This window comes from Oreochromis niloticus, linkage group LG7, assembly GCF_001858045.2.
Source record: "Oreochromis niloticus isolate F11D_XX linkage group LG7, O_niloticus_UMD_NMBU, whole genome shotgun sequence".
NCBI lineage: Eukaryota > Metazoa > Chordata > Actinopteri > Cichliformes > Cichlidae > Oreochromis > Oreochromis niloticus.
The window spans coordinates 58,884,800-58,911,927 of record NC_031972.2 but is presented as its reverse complement, the minus strand read 5'-3'; the positions used below and the strand labels follow the sequence as shown (position 1 = coordinate 58,911,927).

General features: G+C 40.5%; 2 protein-coding genes across 4 annotated transcripts; one reads left to right on the top strand and one right to left on the bottom strand.

Moving 5' to 3' along the window:
- Positions 1-83: 83 nt before the first annotated feature.
- LOC100706358 (GTPase HRas) lies at positions 84-14,940 on the bottom strand. 3 transcript variants are annotated; one of them, XM_003440405.5, is made up of 6 exons: positions 14,658-14,940; positions 7,168-7,321; positions 6,203-6,381; positions 4,689-4,848; positions 3,868-3,992; positions 84-2,888 (listed from the first exon to the last, which is right to left on the bottom strand). In XM_003440405.5, exons 2-5 carry the CDS (start codon positions 7,276-7,278, stop codon positions 3,873-3,875), a joined length of 570 nt encoding a protein of 189 aa, XP_003440453.1. In that variant the 5' UTR covers positions 7,279-7,321; positions 14,658-14,940; the 3' UTR covers positions 84-2,888; positions 3,868-3,872. The 3 variants fall into 3 exon arrangements, with proteins under 3 accessions (XP_003440453.1, XP_005471058.1, XP_025765282.1); XM_005471001.4 differs by having other exon boundaries at positions 7,168-7,324; positions 14,658-14,939; XM_025909497.1 differs by lacking the exon at positions 14,658-14,940 and adding an exon at positions 7,450-7,620 and having other exon boundaries at positions 7,168-7,324.
- A 2,065-nt stretch (positions 14,941-17,005) lies between these two features.
- Positions 17,006-26,833, top strand: lrrc56 (leucine rich repeat containing 56). The gene is made up of 13 exons (XM_005471004.4): positions 17,006-17,159; positions 17,359-17,531; positions 17,941-18,028; positions 19,552-19,612; positions 21,596-21,692; positions 22,134-22,331; positions 23,530-23,707; positions 23,795-24,025; positions 24,226-24,293; positions 24,883-25,025; positions 25,265-25,470; positions 25,616-25,931; positions 26,108-26,833. The coding sequence occupies exons 2-13, from the start codon at positions 17,367-17,369 to the stop codon at positions 26,268-26,270; spliced, it is 1,914 nt and encodes a 637-aa protein (XP_005471061.1). The 5' UTR covers positions 17,006-17,159; positions 17,359-17,366; the 3' UTR covers positions 26,271-26,833.
- Positions 26,834-27,128: the final 295 nt, after the last annotated feature.

Genomic DNA, 27,128 nt, shown 5'->3' with positions numbered 1-27,128 from the left:
CAGCAGAATACACATAGTAGCCTGCAGGGGGAAGCAAATCTCAAAGTTAGGAACATAAAAGTTTGGTGGTGAGTGGACCAAAGCAGTTTGATCTTGACATCTTTATTCCTGTCCTGCAATACATTTGCCACATTTTCAAAGAGTAAATACATCTTAAATAGCTAAACAGTTGACATTTTCACAAAATCCATCCACGCGCCCATTCCACAGTTTGCAAGGGGACAAAAGAGCCCTTGAGCCCACCGAATCCTTGTGCAAAACCCCCAATGGTCCTGAAAGTCTTTGTCATGCTCGCCAGGTTTTCAGACATGTATACTGGTGGTTCACTGGCTGAGTATAGCGACAATGTGATGCTTTTTCTAATGCAATGGTATTCTGAATGCATAGATTTGTGAAATTCTATGGTATTATTATATCACGGATGTACTGTTTAAAGATTAACAAGGATACCACAAGGACTGTAATTACATACTGCAAACTCCACGCTCCTTTTCCATTAAAATGTCTGAGTACAGTGGATGAAAAATAAAAGCAACACAGCCAAAAGTAGGGCCCCTAGGATTATCCCTCAAATAATGTAAGCAATATAAATTGTAAAATCTAGGCTTCTTTCAAACAGTATCAAGAGACTCAAGCACATTCACAGTTCATAGCCTTCCTCCAAGCAGAGAAAAGAACACAAAACCTGACCACCATCATCCAGACAGTAATTAGACTGGTCATATTTCTGTAAGCAACGGTGGGAGTGAAAGAGAGTTCATTTGCATGTACAAAATCAATTAAGTCAAAAAATAAAAACACTGTTTCCTTTAAAAGAAGGACAATGGCCAGATAAAGTTTGTCATCTGTGACATCGAAGCTTTGCATTTGAAACCACAGGCTTGTAGTGTTTAGGACTCGGTACATTTCAACACATGCCCAATTCAGTGAACTATTATAATCTAGATATAATCTGTGCTAAATGCAACAATTTAGTCAAATCACTATCACATGTTCCAATGTGATGGAACTGAAATGTCATGAATATTTGATTATGACAAATTGGCTTATGCTGGGTTCTCTCTAAAGTTCATTACTACAGAAAAGCCCGTCTGTGTAGTGTTTCTAGGGACCTGTCTTTCAAATTCTGTACAGCGCATGTTTAAAGTCAACACACTCGTGTCTTCTTTTTTTTTTTGCACACATAGTTAAAACAAACAAACAAACAAGCAATACAGCAAACTGAACAGATGACCATCTCTGGTAGATCTTGCTGCACACATGAGGTACGAACTAGCTAGCAGATAAGGCAAAGTAAACACACATCAGTCTTTTTATTCAGGCAGCAAATTAATCCGGTTACGGAGCGCACAAGCCTGTCTGTAATAAGAAACACAAAACAATGCACTCCCATATCCCGCTCCTAACACCTGTTACACACAATAGTCCCACATATACAGTAAATATGGTTCTGACATGACTAGCACCTGACTTGATATTGTTCCTTTGAAAAGCTGAAAGTGGCAGATAAAGCAGAGCAGTGTGAGGATAGTCTGGTGTGTGGAAAAACTGAAGTTTTACTCTGAGGCAGGACTTGTGCATTACACTTTGCAAAAACTAACTTATGACATCCCTTAACCCTGGTTTCCTGGACTATAGATATCTTCCGGGACACCAATTCCTGAGCCTTATTGTCCACAAGGAGTGATTCTTGCAATCTAAAAATAGCTGTTGTAGACCATACAGCTACTGACATGAAATGCAGGGACTTTTTGCATTGCTTTTTTTTTTTTTTTAAATCAACTCGCTGCCAACTTTAAGGCATTTATCCCATTCTACAGGTAACCTATCGTGCTTTCGCAACTGCAAAGATAACAACAACTACATTTTCATGCACGGTACCTCTCCTTCTTAAACAAAAAGTAAAGCAGAAAAATAAGTAGTCATGACAGAGGGTATATTCCCAATACTTTGTAATTTGGAAAGTAAATTATTCTATTGCACCAGAATCTACGTACACTAACCATTACTATTATTATTCCACAAGACGACTCGCAATGAAACATCTGTAAAGAGAGAAGGCAGCGGTAAGCCATCTATCTAGAAATTCTCCATTCAAGAGAGCTAGTCCAAAAGGATCTTCAACTACCTCAGGCAGGTCAAAAAAATGTCAAACCAGGTGCCAGCTGAAATAAGCACTTTCAAAACTGCCAATCACAAATAAATGTTTCATATCAAATACAAAAATCAAAGATTTTTCTTTTGTTTTTTTACAGGTAGGCTAATTGTTAAACAACAAAAAATACAGTCTTTCCCATGTCAGCATCCACCCCCTGTATCCAGTTAGAGCGCAGGGATTTCATTGCCATTCAAAAGAAACCAAAGGCAGGTAGGGTGAAGAGGGAATGGGATGGGTTAGCATGAGAGGTGTTGGGTTAACTAAAAGTCAATTCCAGTTCTTTCCACTGAAGTCAGTCATTCCTTCCAGCAGCTAGGTGGGGGATGGGGTGTGGAATCAGGCTTTTAAGGAGGGCGGAGGTGAGGTACCCGCCCCCCCAATTACCAGTGTTGAGACTGAAAACAATAAGTTAGCAGGAAAGTTGTGGAGCTACCCAGCGACGCCACAATGAGTCATTAGTGGTGTTGCTCACAGGTCGATGTGGACCAACAAAAAAGATGGGGCCGGACCAGGTTAGTTCCGCTAGCCACTTAGGCAACAGTCCAATATTCCCCTTTCCATACAAGTCTATAGTTCAGTCAGCCCTGATGGTTTCTGTCAGGGCTTTTGTTTCAATCGTCCTCTTTTGTTGGAAAAGTTTTTGTTTTCATTGTTGGGTTGTTTCATCTTCCAGTCCTTAAGTCCATGCTGCCACTTTGCGCCGTAGCGTTTCTCAACATGTAGCAGTGAGCTAGGCAAAGGAAATGACACAAGATATAATTAAAGTTCTACACTCAAATTGTTTCAAATGTGCTTTACAATGAGCATCATCTACACACAGTCACAGGTGGTCAACAAATGAATGGTGAAACCAACAGAACAGAGAAATCAAACTCATTTTCCATGATTGACCTTAAGTGGGCCAGACCAGTGAAGCACCCCTTTCTGTCATTGTAAGAAGGAAAGTACTATGTCTCAGTTTCTCTGCATGATAAAGAAATAATTCTATAGTAAATGGAAGAACTCTGTCAGCATGACTCTTTGGGACTAAATTATAAGTAATAAATGTATTACATTACAGAAAAAGTAGCTCATTGGCTTTTTTATTGTAAAATGGAATGAAAATGGAATTGTATATTGTAGATGGTGAAAAATCATAAACATTTTCTTATTTAAATGTTCACCTATTTGTTAATTACTTTAGTGTGATATGAAGTTTTTTTTTTATCAGAAGGAAAAATGGTAAAACTTCAAAATCTATGCCCTTTCCAAAGCTGTCCTGTGGGCCAGATCAGAGTCTTTGGTGGGTCAATTCTGGCCCCTGGGCTGTATTTTTGACACCCCTGCAATAGAGCTTTGGGCTACCATGTGCTTTGATCGCTCAGGCTCTGGAGCTCTGAGAAAATATTTCCAAAATTTATGTTTGACTATAGTGCTACGTAACATATCAAAATCTTCCTTACATGTTCAGTTACAATAGCATATAACATCATTTTCATACTCATCAATCAGTGGCTGCATGTACTCTATGGCTGGGGGCTTTGTCAGCCTGGAAGAAGCCAGCTCCCACCCTCACAGGATAAAGGTGAACAACTTTGATTTAACTTGTAATGATATGTCCCTTTAAAGGTAAACCCTCCCCAAAGCCAGTGAATCCCCTCATTCCATGCATTCACAATTTAGCTTTGCAAACTGATTTGGTGACCATTACTGTGTATATCATTTCTCACCTGCATCACGACACTACACAGCGACAGCTCATACAGTCTTGACCACTCTCATCGGGTGGGTTCAACTTCCTCAACTTATGCTGCCTGATCTCTCTAACCAGTGTGTAGAAGGCGTCCTCTACTCCCTGTAAACACACGCAATCACACAAAAATGTTACAGAAAAAATCCAGGGACTTACAATGCTCCCTTTCAAGTCAAGTATATTAAATGCACGTCTTCTGACTGACAGCACACCTTTTAGGTGTGCTCACCAATTGGCAACATTACCATGACAATTCATGACCTTAATCATTGCGAGCACTGAGAATTATTAAATACATTGTCAAGAAATCATGATGACTAAAAAGACTGCATTACTTTACTTCTTGCATTTCCTTTTGAGTGACAGATATTCTGCAGGTGTAGCGATGAATGCGAGTATGTATGTACCTACATAATGTGTCACAGTGAGTCACAGACAGTGGGAGCTGTGAGGCAACTGGTCCTTATGAGCCCTTTCAAATACTGTAGTTCTGTTCTCAAGCCAAGGTAACCTGGCTATGAGTCAGTGCCTGCAGCATAATAAAATGTTCCCAGCAACACAAATCACATCATAGCGCATGGTCTGCTGTAAGATGCGCATGAATATTTTTGCAAAATGTGAAATTACACAGCCTAAATAAGAACAGTGATATAACCTGCAGATAACATAATGATGCAGCAAAATTAGCATACGAGGAATTTTAAAGATTCAAACACCAATAAAAGAGGCAGGATAAGAGAAAAGTATTCTTCTGCGGAAAAACTTTATGTTGCTCTTTACTTTATGTAAATTGCTTACCTGTCGTGTTTTGGCAGAGGTCTCAATGTAGGGGATGCCATAGGAGCGAGCGAGCTCCTGGGCTTGCCTCGTGTCCACCGTGCGTGCAGGGAGGTCACATTTGTTTCCCACAAGCACCATGGGAACATCATCGGAGTCCTTAACACGTTTAATCTGTTCTCTGTGTTGCAAAATAAGAAAATTGCAAATTTAGTTTATTTATTTCATTTTATCTTATTTTTTGTTGTTCCTCGATACATCCAAGCATTTTATTTAGCCACAGTTACATGTCTGTTGGCTGAGATCCTCCCAGCATCATCAACAGCAGCTCCACCCCTGGAGAACCAACCACCCAGGGAACTTTAGGACCCAGAGGAAGAGCCAGTGCCTACCGGTGCTGGGCTGTGCTGTGCTGTGCTGCACTGCTGAAGGAGGGTGGGTGGACAACAGGCAGGCGGCAAACAGCATTACCTCATCACTACAGCAGCAAGTGCCAAACGCCATGCAGCCAGGGGGGACTGAGTGAGAGGAGAGGGTCAGATCACTCCATCAGCTCAGCCTTTCTTCTCAATCAGCCCCAGTATAGCCTCCAGTACAGTCAGCCAAACCCATCTGCAGTCAATACTGCTAATGGTAATTATGACCACACTTGCTCTGAGTTTTGATGTCAAAGCAAACAAGTTACCCTATTTAAACCGCCGACTGTATACCTGGTATTAAGTCGAGTGCTTAAAGTTTAGAGTTGTGGATTGGTCTTTATTTGGTGTTTTTGTACATGGATGAACACTGCTCTGCCATGTAGCGCTAGTCAGCACTGATAGTGGGGGGAAAAGTTTTTTTTCTTGTCACAAACGATTGTTGACTGTAAATACAGGAATATAGATAACTCAAAACATTTAACCGGGCACTGAGCCAAAGTGCACTGCATATCTTCACAGGTAACAGTATGGTTTAAGAGCAGTTATGTGAAAGCAGGGTCCAAAACAGCTGAGTTGCAATGGCAACAGGCCAAACAAATGTGTCTTTAGTATATTTACACACTCTGGAAAACTGTGACTTAAAGTGTAGCCTCATGCAAGACCAGCAAGTGGGTGCCTAATGTGATGAGAAAGACAAAATGTGGCAAAGAGAGAAAACACTGTCACTTCCAGCTGAAACTCTCACCCCCACCCTCCCTTTCTCCTTCCCTGTCCTTGGGAGCGCTACCTCTCCCTGCTCCTCTAATTGAGTCAGGATCGATTTCATTGGCATCGTGCTGTAAGCCTCCAGTTGGGAGCTAAGCTTTCTTTAGCCGTGTTAAACGCTACAGCATGACATCATCAACTACTGCAGAGAGCTGGCACACACGTATATAAAGCCCTTTTCCTGCAGACCCCACGGGAGTCCCTGTAACACACACTGCATATGCACATCCAGAGAAGCTAACAGACATGATTTAGCAACGGGGCTCCACCCCAACAAGCCTACGGTCTGGCCAGGAAATACAGAGGTGCACATTTTCCAGTTCTCTTTCTTTGCATTACTCTTAGACACACCTATACTGGTGAATGTCCTCAAAAGACTTGGTATTGTTGATGGCGAAGACACACAGGAAGCCCTCTCCCGTCCTCATGTACTGATCCCTCATGGCGCTGTACTCCTCTTGACCTGCAGTGTCCAGGATGTCCAACAGGCAGGTCTCCCCGTCTATCACAACCTGCTTCCTGTATGAGTCCTGCAGAAAAAGACAAACTTGCACTTTTAGAGAAGTGCTAAAGACATCACACAAAACTGATGGTTCAGGTGGGCTTTAATGTAACCAGTGGTCCATTGCACATTCTTACCCTGGGTCACTCAGTGCAAAGAAGTATACTATAGGGACACTATGTCAGTGACTGAATGCTGCTTGACTGTAATCAACTTAGGTTACTCTGTTAAATTCCCTCCTCACTTTCAGGTCAAATGAAAATCAAGAGATCAGAGGAACAGGGTATCAGAGCCAATGTTTAGCCTTCCAACATGCAGTCACAAAAACATGGGAGTGCTGTCCCTTTGTTTGTTAGAGCATAGGGGCCAGGAATGCAAATACACAAAAAGGACATTGTCTGGCCAGAGGCAGGCGTGGTGAGAAAGAGAGGGATAGAGAGGGAGAAAAAGGGGAGAAAAGACAGGAGAAGACATTCTCACTGGCCTTCCTCTTTGCTCTGCAATATATTCCAGTGTCTTTTTCTCAGGAAAAATATTGAGTAAAAGGTGGAGAAAATGCTTTTCTCTTTTCTGAAATTATGGATTTCTTTCAAGCCTTGTCATTTGGAGGATTGCCACAGAAGTTAATTAATTAAAGTAACTTGGTTTAGACTGTGGGCTTGGACATTTATATAAAACATCTAATTACGCAAAGACTGGACATCAACCATTTTAAAGAATGTCGCAGAAGCACACAACAGTTTAAGGGGAAATACTTCATCTAAAGATAACTGCTGCAGGAATAATGTACAGAACACGTAGAAGCACGTCATACCTCTATTGTGGGGTCATATTCATCCACAAAGTGGTTCTGGATCAGCTGTATGGTAAGTGCACTCTTGCCCACGCCTCCAGCTCCCACCACCACCAGCTTATACTCTGTCATGTTCGCAGCTGCAGCTCAACCACACACTCACACACAACCACCGCTGCTGGAGAGAGGAAAAGGTGCAGGTTAGTACAATGACCAAAATAAACATGACACACAGTTTTGACAAGCATGTGTCAGGATTGACAAGTCCTCAATTGGTGGTACAGACAAAACATATGACAATACCATTAATGCCCACTGGTGAGAAACATGAGTGGTTGTGTATGCTGAAGTGTGTGCATGCAGTGGGGGCTGTAGTTGAGACCCTCAAAGGGGAATGTGAAAAATGTGCTGAAGGTACTCAATGTTCCAGTCCTCTCCCGCTCCGTGTTAGCAGCAAAAAGTGTGCATGAGAGGGAGCAAGAGAGAAAAAGGAGGGGCATCACACTGGCAGATAGATCCATATCACTCAGGGTTTAGATTACTGAGGTCTAGCTTTGAACATACAGGGACAGTGATCCCAAAATAAATAAATTAAATGCAGTCAATACTAGAACATTCTTAATAAAATAATTAGAAAAATATATCTAAAACTTTTCCATTGTTTCATTTTAACGATGAGGTAAATCACTATCTACGAGACTGTTGTTATGAAGGATTTCTTGTTGATTCGCTCTACAGCGATCCATCCAGGAGGGTTACGATTTTATGACTCCCAGGTGTGCCTGAAGTTGCCCCCTACGCTCCACCAAACCCACTTAATAGGTCCAGTCGATGTAACATGGTCAAGTTAGCCATAAATCAATCCATGTTATTAAAGAAACACGCAAGTCTCGCGAGGAAACATACGCGACTGTATTTTCTTTTCTTTATTTTATATCTATTTTCTGTTACCTGAAACAGGCACAATTCAACCTACATAAATTTAGGAGAAATTATTAAACTTGCTCCATTTCAAAAGTCGGGAGAAAAACCAAGTTATTCAAATATTAATGAGATATTTTTCCAGTGTAATAGACATTTCTTTGCGTTTCAACAGATGTAAAGCAGACAGATATGCATAGATTTTTGTGTGCTTAAAAATTTGGTGAAATTTGCATATATTACAATTTTGCTCATTTTACCACCAAACCAGGTGAAGCCGCAAATATTCATGTACAGACACAATCCAGTACAAAGACACATACACGCAGGTCATCATCCCCCGCCACAGCATTGCTGGCCAGTAAAATTCCAGTGTTAAAGAGAAAGTAGTCGTATGGTTTTTCTGTTATGTTCTGTGGCAAAGTGAGACTCATCGTATGAACAGCTGACCACAAACTCACCAAATATGCAACCTAAAAAGGACCAAATATCTGCTGAGTAGAAGACATGATCAGTCAGATTTATTACTGAGTGATATGAACTTCTTGTGATGGTTTTATAACATTAAATCAGCTACAAATCTATGACTAACCACAAGAAAAGTGTGCTGGAGGCCCATGGTAACTACAGGACTCTACTATGGTTACAGTTTGACATTGTACTAATAATGAGTGGAATAACAATGATGTCATATCTGATTAAAAAGACCTAAGAGGAAAGTAGCAGCGAACAGTTATAAATGATAGAAAGTCAAGCGAAACTATGCTTTTAATAGAAGCATAGTTTCGCTTTCTGTTTGACATTTCAGACCAACAACCCCTAGACGCCACCTCTACGTCAAATATCTGTCTTTAAGTACTATCAAACAGCAAAGCCTCAGTTGTCATAATTGTATTATACAATGAATTTAAAGTGTATATATAGTGTATATATAATATGGGCTGGTTCAAAAAAAAAGGGAGGATGACCTTAAAGGGAGAGGAGCTTAAACAGCTCGTTTCAGACAGTGGGTGACAAACTGAGCCCCTCAGTGTGAGATAAATAAGACTCATTTTGAACTGTGACTAATGCAAAGTGACTCTAATAAGTATTCAGGGTGAAAATTAGTATATTATAAGTCTTCCTAAACAAAACAGTTCACTATTAACACTAACTTAAAAATGACATCAGAGTAGCATTATGCTGTCACACTTTTTATCTGCATCTGCACCACCCTAGCACCCAATGTAACCCTAAATCTCTCTTTCTCAAAAGTTTAAACTATGTCTCAAATTACCGATGAAGCCATTTAGCATAAAAGACGGGCACATGTGGGTTAAACATCTCCACATGCTCATTAATAGTGTCTCACTTTGCTGAATGGTCCTGAAGAGGAAAATCATTAACCTGCACCACCTGCTGCAGTGTATAATCAATCTGTCAGGATTTCATGAGCAGCACAGTTCACATACGCTCTTTTACCTTCCGCAGGGAGCCGTGTGTCATCCCTCATATAAAATGCACTCTTTGTTATAGCTGCTACACAAACTACTTGCGCACTTAAGAGTGTAAACATCAGGGCTTCAGTTGACCTGAGCAGTAAACACTCACGCCCTCTCTCATGTGCTTTGACTCTCAAAGGAATAAAAGTACAAGCGAGAGCTGGGGTGAATCTTGAACTCTAACAGTATAAAGACAGGAGTAACAGGTGGCCTGTCATAAACACAGCCTGTGGTCAGTTCAATAACCGGACAAGACACAGAATTTCAAAAGAAAATGAAACATATAAGGTTAATTTAGCTGTGGAGAGGAAAAAAATAACAGACGTTCTATATTTGTCTCTGGGTGTGGTGTTGTATTAATAGAATCTGCATGCATCTCAGAAAGAAAAAAAAGTCCTGTTTGGGTTATTTGTGTCTGAGGCTGTATGCGCCTGTGCTGTTAGGACAAACTAAGACTAACCAAGACTGCAATAATGTTAATGATTGAGAGACAACCAGACTTGCTAAGTTGAGGACACAGTCATTTAACTGCTCTCATTCAATCACTGGGATACGCAAGCACACAAACACACACACTCCTGCACCACATCCTGGAACCCCCCTAAGCCACTGCTTCACCTTAATGGAACAGGTAGCTCTGAGCACTATCACCATTACCAACAACGACCTCCTTGTCAAAACACCCGCGCTGCTATAATTCTGAAACACAACAGGAAGGGAATTATACTGACCCCGCAAACTTGTGGTTAAACATTTAGCTTCCTTTTCCCTCAGTGTAAATAAATCAGCCTGGTACACAGTGCAGCCTGCCCTGGCTGGACTACAGAGTCTGGTGGAGTAGCAGAGCCAGTCTAGCTCCTTAGAGCCCCCTCTAACTAAATAAACAGCAGCTGTGCGGCGAACAGAGACTTGTGTGGGGCAGACAGACACTGGAACACCTTTGGCTGCTGAAGCTCCAGACAGGGCAAGGATCAACATTAGTAGACTCATCGGCAGTTATTTCACGTCTAGTGTGGACACAAGATAAAATGTTCAACTATAGACAAGTCATTTAGATCAAAGACTTGATATGACTTATTTCAGTTCACTAAGGATGTATGCCATCATACAGGACGAAACACTTGATGACTGCAACTGAATACTCAGCCATACTGTTGGTCAGCTGTTCCACATATTCGCTCTGTTTTGTCATATATAAACATTATTGTTAATCAGAGATTAATCAGATGCCACAAGCCTCACTGGTGAGCACTTGTGCATCTTATGTTCACTTGCTGCCTCACAATTAACGAGAAAAGGACTTTTCACAGAATTGGATTCTATTTGCGGCAGTAGCGACCTGGTCAGTTAGCCAGTAGGGCAGCGGTCCCCAACCTTTTTTGCACCACGGACCGGTTTATGCCCGACAATATTTTCACGGACCGGCCTTGAAGGTGTCGCGGATAAATACAACAAAATAAAACTAGTACCGGTACCGAAAAAAAGATTTATTCATAACACACGTGAAAAGACCCAGGAAAACCGAGTTAACAATAAAAACGATAACAGAATAACGCTGAAAACCGATAAAAACCCTGAAAACCATACATTTCACACCTGAGCCTCAACTCTCGCGGCCCGGTACCAAACGACTCACGGACCGGTACCGGTCCGAGGCCCGGGGGTTGGGGACCGCTGCAGTAGGGAAACTCAAGCCTGAAAGAGCTAGATGGGGTAACAGCATTGAAACTGTTGAAATAAGAGAAGCTAAACCATTCCGGGTCGAGGGTCTTTCGAAAAGATGAAATCTTACCAAAGCTTATGTGAGATTCACACAAAAATATCCATGAAATGCCTCCTTTTTACCTGATATGCATCAATATGACAGTGATAACTCATGCGTTGAACTGATTAGTATGAAGAATGTAGGCCAAACAAAAACAAAAAAAAATTGATAGCTACATTATTGAATACAGCATCATACACAGTTCTTCAGCCTTTAACACACGTGGTTACAGCATTTCTTCTACATAACCAGATCTCAAGTGTACACCTGCCAAGCCAGTGATATTTACAGCCTAAAAAAAAATGCAAATTCAACACATCCATGCACCGCTACTGGGAGTCCAGAGGAAGGAAAGCAGACAGCCGTCTTCTCTCAAACTAGGCCATGTCAGCTGCTGATTAATAATCCACATATACATATGGAGATGAATAGCAAAATCAATCACTGACACAGACATTGCTGTGTTTCTACAGCCACTTGTTGTTAGGAGGGGCTCATACTGAGCGGGTCTTTGTGTAGATAGAGAGGAGAGACGAGGACACAACCTCTGGAGGTCAAAATCATCAGTGCTTGCATCAATTTCATCCACACTCAGGGACTAAGCAAAAGAGCGTTTTGTCTGAGCTTTTCTCTCCTCTGCACACAGATGGGTATGTTGGGTATAGCTGTATCAAATACAATATATCCCCATCTTCTCCTCTGCAATCCCGAGTGGAGTTGCTCTCTCAGCGTATGGTTAAACTCTGGGGTCCTTATTTGCACACATGTAAAAACATACATTCATGATGTGGCAATTGTCTGTGTCCCTTTTACATACTGTGCACATGTGACAAAAGTAATTATCCTACAGCAGGGTGACTTTTGTTAGTCATTCAACAAGAAACAGCAATGAATCTGCCACAGCTGTCACACAGGCCGCACCTATCTCATTCCAAAGTTCCCAAAACCTTTGTAGAGCAGCTCTCTAATATGATCAAGGGCCACTATTTAGCATGTTTGAGTTTAGGGTTATTTATAGTGCACCACCGCCAGTCTGAAATTAACAGTCCATTTTGAAACCCTAGAGCCTCGCCTGGACCAAAAGGATAATCTTACATGACAGCTTATGGAGGGTGCAAGCAAAGAGCAGCAATTCAGATGGTAGCAGGAGAGTTCATTGGTGAGGGAGGAAGAAGACTACTCTATATATGCCAAGGGCATAACAAACACAGAAGAGAAGAGTCTAACAAGAAAGTGAAAAATATTAACCATAATGAAAATCCTCCAAGCCAAACTTCATTGCATCTTTTTCATCTTCTCAACACACGTGACAAAAGGAGCTAGGTACATGGATGACCGTCTTCCTCAACATGCACTCTGGTCTCCATTTAAGTGCTTAATTGGTTAAAGGATCCATACTGGCAGAGCCACAAGCCCACTGCAGAGATAATAGATTTTTAATGGAGCTATGATGGTAAGGAGACCCTCTCAAGGGAGGTGTCACGGTCGAATACGGAGACTCCAAGACCCATCCTAAAGTCTCGATAACCACCCCACCCTCCCTCTGCTTTCCAGTGACATCATTCTTCTAAACAGCATCCAAAACAGTAAGTGTTTTCCACCAGCTCAGGAATGAAGCGCTATTCTGCTCTCAGGCCAGTGAAACACAATTACGTGAAGACATTGGTTCAGAATTTATGAAGTCGGTGGGGGGTCAGACTGACTACAACATAGGTAAAAACCAGGATTTACTCCTTTCTCTAGAATTTAACACAAAGTTGAATTTGGTTCTTTTAATAAACCATTTCTTCCCAAATTTCTAAATGTTTCACTATCTAAAGAGGCCTTTTTGCTGTTCTGAAAGCCACTAGCCTCTAGTGACCTTTTCCCTACTGGGTCATCCTTTTAGTGTGTAGGACAGGGTGACACAGTGGAGGCAGCAGCAGAGATAAAAAGAGCGGCTGACCTCCACACAAAGGCCTGCCGGTTGGAGGAGCTGCAAGGGTTATCATTAAACACCTAACGCCCCCAAAACTCTAAATGTGGGCTCTGGATAAATCTCATTGAGTTGTTTTAGTTCATGAAACAATGTGAAAGCAAAGAAAGGGTCACATAAAACACCTAATGTCCATTCAACTTATCTTAAACTCCTTTGGTTTAGTTAGCCTAATAATGTGACTCAAAAGAATCAAAACAAACACACACATCAAAATCTATCCAGGGCCTTCTTAAAGTTAAAGTAAAACCCAGCAAGAGATGATGTTATTTGTAAAATCTTGGTTTTTAGAGTCACACTTACTCCTTGGCTGCATAAAAAGCTTCAAAGAAAACGAAGACACATTGACCTCACACCTCAATCACTGGACCACCTCCAACTGTTTTCCAGCTGCCCTGCCAAAACGCTGCAGACACCAACAAAAATATTTACTCACACAGAATCGCTGCAAAGCCTCCTTCTCATGGTCATATAGACTGATGCCCATTCACTTGCATGATTATGACTTTCACAGAAGATGCTGTGGTCAGCGAATGTGACGATGTGGCGGATTAACAAAAGAAACCGTATACCAGAAAGCCCTAAGAAAAACACAAGAGTGAAACACTTTCTGTTGCATTGCCTAAGAGGGCACTCATTCAAATGTTTGAGACTACTTTGAATGCTGAATTCATTTAATTGTTTGCTGTCCAGGAGCTCCTATGGTCATTCGCTGAGTGATTAGTTCTGTCTTTGTAAATCTCCTTCACCTTACTAGCCATTTTTTATCAGATACGAGACTTGAAATGATCATCTTTGTGAATGCCTTGTAATGGAATCTCACTTCCGCAGTGATAGCTTTTATTCACTGTGACGGGGCGTCACCCTAGTTGTCTCTGACGCCACTATCGAGACAACCTCACAGCCTGCTCCAGTCTTTTCCTTATACAATACAAAAGACAGAAGTACATTAGCATCTATTGCGATGCCACTTACAAATGTCTTCGGTTTCTCTTTCAACGTGAGGTGAAGCGAGGGGAAAATCCTGGATGGTCCTGTTATCCCTTTATAACCAAGTTTTAACACCCAAACTCAAGGAAGACCGCTTACCAGAAAATATATAATTGGCTTAACACAGTCAGGGGTTGGGGGGGGGATCATCCTATGTAGGCAGGGTAGAAAGAAAGCTGAGTTCGAAGCAGGATAATGTTCAAGCTCGCCGGGCGTGAATTAAAAAATGTTATGATAGCTAGCTAACCTGTTTTTTCTGTAAGGACCGCAATCTCCAGCGGTGCCCAAAACACTGAAAGCACTTAAGAGAGGACATATTTCTCGGTGAGGGGAAAAACCCGACATTTTTCGTAAGCAAGGATGTGTACAATATACTTACAACAAGCAGAGGTCTATTGGCGACAGGAGCGGCGTTTCTACCGGAGAGGAAGAAGAAAATCTTTCAATTGTTTTGCTTCTCCGCTGAAATCGGAAAAAAGCCACAAAATATTCCGAGTCTCTTTCCCCGATTCTTCAGGTATTTGCGTCCTGTTCACTGTAAGAAACTGTTTAATTTTAAGTAGCTAAACTGCACCAAGGCATTCATTGGTCCTGGGTCCTATAATGTGCCCGCGTTGAACAATGTGCTTCCCAGAGAGAGCGGAGGGGATGAGTAGTGCCCACGCCCAGCTCTATCAAACATAGATCCGCCCCGGTTACCAAGCATGTTACCGTAGCGTTCTAGTACTGTCGGATTTTTGGCAACTCCACTCTGAAGGCCACTGGACCTACACATTTAAACGCTAAATCCGAGTATTTAAGGAGGCACGTAAATCTGAATTCATGCAAAAACCTGGAAGTCATGAATGCAACTTAATTCGTTTGACAAACAGGAACGCAGTCTTTTTAAAAATTACTATTATCCACCTCTACCCAGCATAATCCTTCGCCACTCAGAAAACTAAGTGCCACCCAAACTCTGTATAAATATCAACATAAAAACAGTTGACTAGCAGTGTTTTGGTTGAGAATATGTGTGTTTATATAAAAAACAATTTATTGTGTAATCCAAAGTTTAAAAACGAAGAAACGAAATCACCAAAATTTCCCAAACACTATGACTTTTTTTTTAAATGTGATGACTCAAGGTTGGGAACCGGTGATAGTTATAAAGGTAATGTCGAAATTATGTGGTAGGGGAGAGCAGGCGTGATTGTAACACTTTTTGTTTCAGTAGTTACAACTCAGTAGGTTGTAATTTTGAAACAAAATACCGTTATTGGTCCACTCCAAGTAGCAATGTTTCTAACCTCTTCATCTTCAATTTCACAGATTAATTATTCATGATTGCTGATTTTTTTTATTTTTTTTTTATTTTTTTTTAATGTATGGGTTTTTCCCCCCATATTTTTCTGTTCCAGGTGCTGGGATTTTTTTTGTTCCATGCAAGTGCAACAGTTGGCCACTCATTTTTTAGTTTTTATGCTTGTGCTCTGATCCTTTCTGTCATTTTCCCCCTCCTGACTGTCATCTCTGTCATTGCTATATTTCACATATACTTTGAATAATAACATATATAATAACAACAGAAATTAAGAAATAGATAAAATAACATGAAATGGAAAAAACTAAACAAAATGAGACTATAGAGCTTGTCTTAAAAAAGCAACTATGTCTGGCACAACATTGAAATAAGACAGACAAAAACAAAAAGAAAAGAGAAAAAAGAAAAAGACTTCTATTGTTACAACCTTTTTCCAAAGATCCAGACTTTCTTAATTTTTTTAAGCAATAGTTCTCTAGTCTTTCTGAGGGTTTCAACAATTTTCTTTGGACACTGACTGATTTTTTATTCATTTTGTAGCCCAGTCCATGTGCTTGACCAAGGTTGAGTACTTGTAGTAGACATAACCCAAATGCTTTCGAGGAATATTTTTGTTTGTTCAACCACTCATTAACACTGACTGTATGAATCATTCAAGCATACGAAATGTACCTTATTCGAGGCATGAACCAGCGTTGTGTCTAAACATAATTTAAAATGGTATTTTTAGGCTCTTTGTTACTAGCATCCTTTTCTTTGGTTGTATGTATAATAAATGTCAAAGATAACACATGTTTATCACAGTGTTTGATGTTTCCCAAAGAACTATTTGCTGAAAACTTGGAAAATCGTTAATACTGTGCAGTGTGCCCCTAAAAAGAATCTGGGCAATCTGGGCCAAAAGATGTGACAGGCATAAAAAGATTTACAGCTAATGAGCAGAAAGAAAGACCTGACACAGGACTTGAGAGATGTATCTTGTCCTTCAGTTGATCAATCTACTGTTTGCTGAAGCTTCATCAGAAATGTTCTCAGTGGCTGTCATGAAGGGAAACGGGGGGGTTGGAGTATTGGAGTATGCCAAATTACACAAGAACTAGACTGAAAATCAGTGGAAACAGATCTTATGTTGACATGAAACGACTTATTATTATTGTGAATGTAGAAAGGTTCTGTTGGGTTTTGATCCACTAAATTGTCTGATTGGGAACAGCTTCATTTTTCAGCACTCTGATGATCCCAAACAGACTGCTAATGCACACAAAAAATTATTTAAATAAAAAATAAAGGCACAAAACGCTATCATTCCTGGATTGATCTTATCAATATCTAAAGGATATTATCCAGTAACTACTGGATAATAGATTAGATGAGTGCCAACCATAAGACATACCGGAGTGTACTACATATCCCAGGGAGCCACGGGTCTAACCGAGCCGGCTCTGGGGTCAGTTAGTGCTGTATCCAGGAAGTCGTCTGTGGTCGCCAAGGAAACTTTTGCTTGCAAGCCCTCAGTTGTAGGTTTGAATGTAAATGTATAGACTATCTAGTGACACTGACGGGAAAATTCTGCAAAAGGTGACATATATTCTTATTATAGATACAATGTCATATTTCCGTATACATCAGCATGTAGCTAGGGTAGTTATTGCTTTATTTAGCGCTACTTACAATATCTGGCTCTAGAGAAAGTACTGCTCACTGCTTCCTTTTTGTTTCACAAGCCATACGGTTTTGGTGTTTTCAATATAACTTTATGATTGTTTATTTTATACAGCGTGAGGGATGAGTTACTGTCATGGGTCTGTGCCCCAGGGGGTCCGGCCCGTTACAGCACGGGTCCTGGTGACTGAGGTGAGTGGTTCAGGCTCCATCAACCCAACTCCTGCAAGTAAACCCTGCGAGGACTCTGAAACACCAGTGGAATTTTATCTCTCCCCGGAGAAGTTGGTAGGTACATTTAAATACAGTTAGTATTTATCACTGTTATACACCTCTTATCATGTTGTTTATACGAATATAAGAAAATAGTGAAAGCATTTAGTTAGCATAATTCTAAGTTGACAATAGCAAATGTCAGCATCTGGATAACATCTACCATATACATCTTGCCTGTATTATAATGTCTATTTTACTGAAATAATTCCTTTAGCTTTGTCTCCTATACTACTTAAAAACCTCTTTGAATTTTTGTTTAAAAAGGCTATGCTTGAAACTGAAATTGGGAAAAAATTCTTCAAAGATTTAACATCAAATCAAAGTCATGTTTGTTAATACCAGCTACAGAATGATACAGACTACATGAAGTAAAGAGACAATGCCCTTCAGTCCAGATCAGCTTCTTATTCTCCTCCTACAGAAATTGCTGTGTGGCACACAAGACCTCTCTAATGTGACCTCCCTGGAGATTTGTGTAGACACTCAAGAAAACACACTTGGTAACTTTGGTAAGATATATAACATGTCACTGATTAAATACAGTACTGTGCACTGTGCAAGTCTTGAGGCACCCTTCATTCGGTTATATTTTGCAAGAAATATGGGAAATAGGTGCAGTGATTCATTTAAGTATGTGCAAATATACACAAATATACACCACAATCAGAGTTTGTATTAATCTAACAACATTTGGTCTACCAAAGTCAGTATTTAGCATGACCACTTTTATTCTTCAACACAGTCTCAACTCTCTTACGCAAGCTTTCTTGGCATTTCTTTAAGTAGTCTTCAGGGTTCCTGAAGGACATTTCAAAGCTCTTCTTGGGAGTTTGGCTGCCTTTTGTTCTGTTCTCAGTCAACACGATCCCACGCTGCTTAGGTAATGTTGAAGTCCGTGTTCTGGAGAGGACATGGCATGTTTTTTATCCAGGTATGCTTTTACAGCAGTGGCAGCATGTTTGGGATCATTAGCATGCTTAAACATGAAGTCATTGCAAATCTAACACTTTCCAGATTGTGATCAAAATTGGACAATATTGGTCTATCACTGACTTTAATGCATCTCCAAACCATGACAGAGATTCCACTGCGTTTTACAGATGTCTGTAGACACTCACTGTTCTAGCTTGTAAAAAAGTCCCTAAGTATACAATTTAAAATTTATTTTCTAAATTGTCTGTTGTGTAAGTTGTCTGTAGACACAAAACTAGTTCACCTCTTCAGTTAGGTACCTTTTTTAGTTGTTGAATGATTCATAGGTCAGTGTTAAGTACTTTAACTAAGAAAAGGATGGAGTACAAAGACTGGACTGAAAATAAGTAAAAAAGCAGCCAATGTCCCAAGAAAAACTTCAGAAAGCCCAGAGACCTATTGCTCAAGACTAATTAAATACAACAAAGTCTGGTTCCTTGAAAACAAAATACAAACAAATGAGGAAAGGCTCAATACTTTTGCACAGTACTGCAGCTGAATATGTGAAACAGTAAAACAATAGGTGTCTGTTTGTATGTGTACTCATTAGAGCTCACTGTTAGTCAGCATCAGTGGTGTTATTGTTTTCTTTATGTAGCAAGGCTACAAAAAATACAGTAACTTTTATCTCATTTAAGTTCAGTTAAGCTAGTGAGCAATGGGAAACTGTTAACACAATTTACAGTAATGATTCATAACAGATACTTGTAATAATCACAACACAGAAAGAGCAGACAGTCATAAATATACACAACATATCCACACCTGATTACCTCACAGGTGTGCCAGCCATCATTAGATAATGGTCGGGGGATATATTTACTATGACTGAGCTTTGTCCTCAGAAAAAATTCCTAGATTGTGTAAGGCATGACAAACACTGTCTGTACATGTATGAGTCATGTTTACCTGCCACTTTAGGGACACTTTCTTTTACTTAAATGATGCTGAACATCTGATTAGCAAATAAATCAGGCGATAAGAACGAAACCATGTTAAAATGACACCAGTGTTACATGAAAATGACAAAAATAGTTTTGTTTAACTAATTTTCTTGCAGGTGTCTACTTGCCTGGATTAGTGCAGCTAAAAATGAACAACAGCAGGATCCTGTCAGTAAGGTAAGTAAGACAAAAATATCATCTTTTTGTTTACTTCAAAGTTTGTATTCCTGAGAAAGAAATTTACAAAGTATTATGAATTATAGATTTCCAAGATGATACTGACACATGCTTCTGGTCATTTTTCTGGTCATTTTTATCTTATTTTATACATGTTTCCAGAATAGGAAACACCCACATATTTCCTTGAAGATAAATAAATATAAGTTAACCCAGAACAGAAAAAAAAAATAGTTTAGTGAATGCTGTTGTGGTTTACTCTGGTCTTACTTTGTTTCATTACAGGAAGTCAAAAGTTATGAGCTTACCCAAAGAAGTGTAGTATGGCTATAGTGCCAAGGTTTTGAAATAGGGACTTCCAATATTTATGTGTGGAAGATGCTTGTTGCAACTTGTAAACCAGACACCATAGAGGTGAGACCTGTGTACAGGTTTAGAGATACACAGAGAACAGGCTAAACCACCTTTCCCACAATAGGATACAGAGGGGTTCAGGTACTATCAGATTTCAAAATCATACATTTGATCCTCAGAAGAAGACAGGGAATATCTAAAGTTTTTCCTAGGTTGTCCAGTGATTATAGCTACAGCTGTTTCATCAAAAGTATATTAAAGCAAAGCTACAAATTGTTGTCACAGTAAGCAAGATGGAGAGAATTTTTTTTACCATTACTGTGCAAAAGTCTTCACCCAACTCTCATTACTTTATATTTTGCTTCTAATGAGACAGATTTTCTTGTAAGTGGTCTTGAGCAATAGTTTATAAAGTCTTTCAAAGTTTTTACTTAGACATTGTCAGTTTTTCACTCATTTTCAGTCCATCGCTTATACCTAACCATTTTCAGAGGAATGTGTTTTTGTTTGTTAAACAAGTTAACATAGAAATATGAAATATGTATTATTCGAGCATAAAAAATGCACCCAACTGAAGGGATGAACGAATGTTGTGCACATAACAGATAGTTTAGCGAAGAAAGAATTTTACATTGAATCTGTAGGCACTCTGTTGCTAGCAGTCTGTAACAAAAAACATAATCTGTTCCCAGTTCTGTAGTTGTATCTATGAACAGATAATAAAAGATACCAAAAGATAACACAAGCAATAAAGTAGTATATTTGAACCACCAACTTGATTCCCAAAGAGCCATTAGCTGAAAACATGGCATATCTAAGCATGTTGTGCAGTGTGTCTTTAATTAAAATAAGGAAATTGGACAATGAAATCAGTGTTACATGAAAATGAGAAAAATTGTTTTGTTTATCTAATTATCTAATAATCAATATTTATGGAGGAGGACAGGAGAGATGTGTAAGAGTGAGTGTCTACAGCCATCTATAGAGCACTGTTGAGGGCCAGTGGTGTTGGAAATCTCCCCAACACTGAAAGTGTTACGACCACAGAAAAGTACCATCTACCTTGCAATGCCATCTGAATTGTTGGATTGACAACAGCTTCATGTTTCAACACGCCAGCGATCCCCAACTCACTGCCAATGCAATAACTGCAACACTGTCAATCATGGATTGGCCTCCCCAGGTATAACAGACTGTATGTATGGTTACTCATTTCAATAAGTCCCTGCACCTAATTTTAATTTTTCCTAGCAGAATATAAGAAAATGAAGAGTACTCTGAAACTTTTGCACAGAACTGTACACAGATAAAGATAATGAACTGTCTGCTCCACCTCGAGAGCACCAGAGCAGAGCAGAGTCAGTCGGACATGCACTGGCTTTGATAGCATTTCCTGCCTTGGGTTGTGGGAGCTGTAGTGGAGTGGGTGTTGCAGTAGTACACTGACTGAAACTATTGTGGAAAGGTTTGGGCAGGGAGGAAAGCGGGAGACAGTGAACAGGACATCATTTTCACAAAGAGAAAGGAGCTGCAAGCTTCAGTAGCCAAGAAAGTATCCTTTTTTTAGCCATGATTATGTAACTCTCTTTCCTGCCTCTAAATCAAGTTTGTGTTATTTTGTCTCCCTAGAGACTTGGGAACCACCATCTCCCAACTGCAGGTGCTATGGATGTCTCGGTGCTGCCTACAAGACCTAGATGGGATTACTACTTTCTGTGCTGTTACGGTAGACTTTATAGGTTACAGGTGGCTTTGTAGGAACTATTCAGGAGCTTGGTAGCTTCTTTCTTTTCTCTTTTTGCAAAAGTTAAAAAAATGTGTGTACGGAACAAAAAAGAAATTGTGTCAATGATTATTGGATACATTTCAAATAGCCCTAACCCTAATACCTCAAACATTAATTTCCATTTGTCATGGTACCATTTTTACCCAAATCATTTCCACGTTTTTGCGGCAAATACTGAACGTGCCTAGGTGGTAACATATAATTCAAGTAATTGAACTTCCGCTGTTTAAAATGTCCAACTGTCTGTGACATGGGACGATACCACAGTGTGACCTGGGTCCAACATGTTCTATTTCTTTATTGCATTTTCCTTCTGCTGGTTCAGTTCATTAATCACACATTTTCTACCACTTAACACTTATTTCCTGTCCTTCTTCTCAGGAGCTGTACTTGTCCTATAACAACGTGTCAGATCTGAGTCAGGTTGGCATGCTGGAGAACCTGCAGCTGTTAGATCTGGAAGGGAATGACGTGGATGATTTAGTCCAGGTTCAGTATCTCGGTTTATGTAGCAAACTGGAGAGACTTACCCTGGAGGGAAACCCTGTCTGTTTACGCCCAAACCCCACATCAACTCAGGTATGGGTATTATGCGATGTATTTGTCCTTTGTTGTTTATCTTTAGACTTTAAGCGGATGCTCCTATTGCGATTAACATACCCAGTACATCTTGAAGCAACCGCTACAGAGTGGTGCAATGCTCAGAGTGGCAGTCTGGCAAAAGATAAAACGAAACCAAGAATGGTTGCAGCTGAATAGAGCTTGAGCAAGGAGCTGGGCAGAGTTCCTGAAAAGGAAGTGTTGTATTCATTTGATGTTGTAAATGCCAACTTGCAAATGCAACTTGTGGTTCTAATCGTTCAACAGTCTCGCCTGTGCTGGCTGGCTGTCAGCCCTAAAGACAGATAATCTCTAACATGTAATCAGTTTGTGCTGAGACATGAGAGCATGTGTGCGATCGCAACTCTCTGTATGTGGGTCCTTAACGCAACAGAAACACTCTGCTAGAGCAGGAGACATCAAAATACTCAAAAATAATTAGACAAAACATACTGTTGAAATAGTATGTATGTAAACATCAATGCTTTATTTTTATGTTAAGGTGCATTTTTTTTCTGTGACAAAGCCTTAAACAGCTTATCATGGGCCAAGTCAGTGAAACTGATTGTAGCTGGGTACACGGCAGAAGCTGCAGTGAGCTGAGTTTTTTGGGCCACTGTGAATGTGTTTATTTACACCCACCAGCAGAGCATTAATTAAGAAACTAGGGCAATGAGGAGAGATGCTGAGCTGAATATGCATTAGGCCCGTGCTTTGTAACGACTGAGGGGGTTCTTGGGTTCACTCCCTTGCCAAGTGATCACTCTTCTTGCGCTCTGTCTTTCTCTCACTTCCTCTTATTTAAAACTCACTCTCCTCCTCTTTTCTCTCATTTTCTTGCTTTTGTTTACCAGCCTCTCACACTCTCCTTTTCATTTTCTGCATCTGTGTGGTTTGGTGAAACCAAAGAGAGGCCAGCGATTCACTGGCCTCGCTCTCGCTCTCTGCTCTCTGCTCTCTTCCGGATGATAAAAGTCTAGTATTTATAGTGCAAGACTTTACAAACGCTAGTTGTTATGAGCTGGGATCAGCTTATGCTGTCTGGCACCCCTATTTAAAAATACCACGTATTATTAAAAATGTTACTGTTGCAAAAAGACAGAATTTGAATGTGATCTTGAATCTCGTTGTACACCTTGGCTCTGTCATTTTCTCTTGTTTCGTTCCTCCTTCCCAGATGGCAGACTACAGTTACCGGGCAGCGGTGAGGGAGCTGGTCCCTCAGCTGCGTTACCTTGATGATGTAAAGGTGGAGGAGGACAGGCTTAGCTGCTGTACCACCATGGGAGAAGACTGGGACATTCTCAGAAACTCCATCAGAGATTCTAACTTCTCTTATCCTGCTGGTGAAGATGGTGTGTGTGTGTATTGTTCTAAATCCATCAACACGGTCCAGATATTCAGATGACGATTTAACAAACACCTCACTTTTGTCTTTGTAGAGGAGACAGCCAACAGTGTAAATCCTTACAGCCGACCCAGTTCAGCCAGATGCCCTTCTCCCAGCTTCTCTGGTGTCTGGACCATGTCATCGTCAGGCAACAGACCACACTCAGGCTCCAGACTCATGTCAGCAATCAGGCCTGGAGTTCTCTCCCCTTCTGGATCCAGACCTGGTTCTACAGACTCAGATCTGGCAGTAGTGGAAGCTGAAACCAGCGCTCTGACTCACAGTTAGGCACTCCAGTGGTTGATCTCATTAGTCTTAGTGCCATTTCCATTTTATTTTGATTAGCATTACTCTGTGCAGGTGAACTGTTGGAGCAGTAAAAACAATCTTTGCTCAACAGTGCCACCAAGAGGACTTAATTGTGCCATGAAATAATGACAGTTTCGATCACTGATGCCTGCTTTACTCTGTCAATTTTTGAAGGAGCAGGTAACATCATCTTCTGTGGGAACCCAGCCCAGGCTATTCGAGCAAAGCGACAAAAGTTAAGGGTAAGTAGCAACAAAGTCCTGCAATGCAGTGGAGAAAATTATTTGATCTCACTTAATAAATTATGAGATGAATCCATATACCACACGCTGTGATCCATATACATGAGTTATTTCTGTCTCGCTGTTCCCCATAAAGCAGAGTCTTCATTGTCCACTAAGAGGAACAACAAGCTTTATGAGCTTTGACAGGCCATTATGAATGCCTGGCACCAGCAGCTCATCTCTTTAATGTCATGTCAGTATAAAAAGAATCAGCTAATTATTATCAGGCAGACAAACAACCTGAGAGGACAAGCATAGTGAGGGGTGATGGAGATGTGAGAAGGGTTGTGTCAGAAGAAGTTGACAGACGGGGCTATCACTGTCACCACCCTCCGATCTGTTATAACTGGCGTAAATACACCCCACCACTGTCACTCTGCATCTTATTTATACCTTTCTGTCTCATTCAGTCTGCTCTTGCTGTGTTTGTTGTTCCTCACTGTTCTTGCTATCCATAATTAATGTGCTCTTAGGCCTCTATTACTTTAAGTTTCCTACCATCATCTATTACCACTCATGCTTGTTGTGCCTCTCTACTGTCTCATAGACAGCACCCACCAGGTCTACTTTCACCCCCCGAGACTTTCCCATTCATGTACCAGAACACACATACGACCTCGAGGAGCCTGATCTGACAGAACGTGCTGATGTCTTTGCAGAGCTCAGAGCTTGGAGGGAACAGCATAGCAGGTATTAAATGCTGAATTACTTTACTTTTTTAAAAACACATACATGTAAAAATTAATAAAAGCTACATTTTAATCTATATCTTGCCATTACTGGCCATGCGATAGATAAATTGCATATTAAAACAGTTGTCCATTTGTATACCATCAGAGGGCTGTGGAGGATTTCACATGGCTGTCGATGTGGCTATGTCTGAAGACTTGTATGCACATAAAACTAAATATCATCATTCTTTGTTTCAGACGTCTTGAGGCCATAGCGAAAGACAGACTGCCACAAATCTTGTCCATTCAGCACTCTGATGATGAAGAAGCCCGTTGTGATGAGGAAGAGGATGGCTGTGGTGCTATGAGGAGTGACAGCAGTGATGAAGAACATGAAGAGGAGAAAGAGTATGACAACCAAGATGCAGCCTCACTAGATTTCTCTTTCCAGTCTCTTTCCCCAGGTGAGAACTCAGCGTACAAACTTCACAAATTATAGATAACTCTGTAAAGAATAAAAGCAGTAATTGTAATGTATGATCTTTTTGTAATGCAAGGAGAAAAATAACTGAATTATTTCAATTATTCTAATTATTTATTTATTTTTAGATCTGCTTCCCAGAAAAAACTTACCCTCGGATATGGCTCGACTGTCGCTGGCCCCCAAAACCACAGTGTCCCCTTCTCCTCCTCTCAAAGGCAGTGGAGCTGCTGTTGATTTGAAACCGCAAGGGATCCGTGCACGGAGGCTTCATCTTAGCCGGGCCAGACCACAATATTTACCTGAATTCAGCAGCGCCTTTGAAATAGGTGTGACTTCAGGAGATACAGACCTGCAAATGAGTATGCCTCCAATGACCCTGCCTGCACCCATACCGCACCCACCTCCAACAGCTGGCCTGAGTAAAGGGCTGAAGCATTCACGGTATGTCATTATTAAAAAATATCTTTATATTTAAATAGTCACATTTGAAACAACACATTTTGTTGTAAAATGTTCAGTCGAGTTTTGTAAATCAGTGACATCACCATATTATAGTTAAATTGTGATTGCAACTTGGTCAGTGGAATGTGGACATTAAAAAAAACTCTGTCTTTTAGTGTGAAGATGGACTCTGGTGAGCAGCCAGGCCAGAAGTGTGAAATATCCAAAATCCTCAAGAGACCAGCGATAACTCGCCCTCACACAGCCAGGGCAGCTTTACAGAAACATCACCAGCACCACTTACTCCAGTCCTGCAGAGGGAGCTCACAGCCAGACTGACTCTTGACTGTCCCCTGTCAGTATGGCTGCTCTTAACTGGTCCATTAAATGGGGTCTTTCCCCTTTTTCAACTCATCACTCAGCCGTATATTGATCTATCATTCCATCACCATCATTTCTTTTTCTCTGTTTTTTAAGAACTGAAGATACTGTTGTTGTTCACCAGTTCGACAGCATCCAGTGCTCACGAAGCTCACAGCGTAAACAGTAGTTGGAAATTTTCCTTTACTGAGACAAAACCTCTCACACCACAGAACTGCTCTTAAATAGACTAAAATATCAAAGAGGCTGTAAGTGCACATCTCAGGATGCTCTATAGAATTTTTACAAATGCAGCCCTGTGCTGTTTTGCGTTTATCCTTGTAACTCTCTTTCATTAAAGTTTAGCTGGAAAGATGTAAAACGTGAACTTCCACAAAGACTACCTGGAGTGATGGCTAAATTCCTGCTGTTCATTGTGTAATAGTCTCATATTGTCACTTGAGGGCACTGTGTGTAAATATTAAATCAGAAAATGAATCCATTGCTTCAACCACCCTGAGCAAGCAATCCTTCAAACCTACCACCTTGACTCGTAACATTCATTATTTTTTTGTCTGTTTGACTACACTTAAGGCATGGTTTACCTCAAAGTGTGTGCTACAGTATTTGCCATATAAATGTACAACATACAAGCGCATTTCACAATGTATTACTGATACAGCAATGCCGTAATAGAATGGAAAAAAAAATCAAGTCCATGTAGAGTTTATATGTTTTAACTATGATATAACCTTTGTTTTCCAAGCGCTATGGAGAATTACCCATCGCCTGCACTGTGACGGTCAATCTCAGACTCATTTGTTCTGAGAAACAACT

What these genes read in the sequence shown, in the direction of transcription:
- LOC100706358 (XM_003440405.5), bottom strand. Translation starts at nt 7,278, where the DNA reads ATGACAGAGTATAAGCTGGTGGTGGTGGGAGCTGGAGGCGTGGGCAAG. An exon ending in AATATGACCCCACAATAGAG is followed by an intron (nt 6,382 to 7,167) that starts GTATGACGTGCT and finishes CTTTTTCTGCAG; the next exon opens with GACTCATACAGGAAGCAGGT. An exon ending in GAGGACATTCACCAGTATAG is followed by an intron (nt 4,849 to 6,202) that starts GTGTGTCTAAGA and finishes TTTGCAACACAG; the next exon opens with AGAACAGATTAAACGTGTTA.
- lrrc56 (XM_005471004.4), top strand. Translation starts at nt 17,367, where the DNA reads ATGAGTTACTGTCATGGGTCTGTGCCCCAGGGGGTCCGGCCCGTTACA. An exon ending in AACCAGCGCTCTGACTCACA is followed by an intron (nt 24,026 to 24,225) that starts GTTAGGCACTCC and finishes CAATTTTTGAAG; the next exon opens with GAGCAGGTAACATCATCTTC. An exon ending in CAAAGCGACAAAAGTTAAGG is followed by an intron (nt 24,294 to 24,882) that starts GTAAGTAGCAAC and finishes ACTGTCTCATAG; the next exon opens with ACAGCACCCACCAGGTCTAC.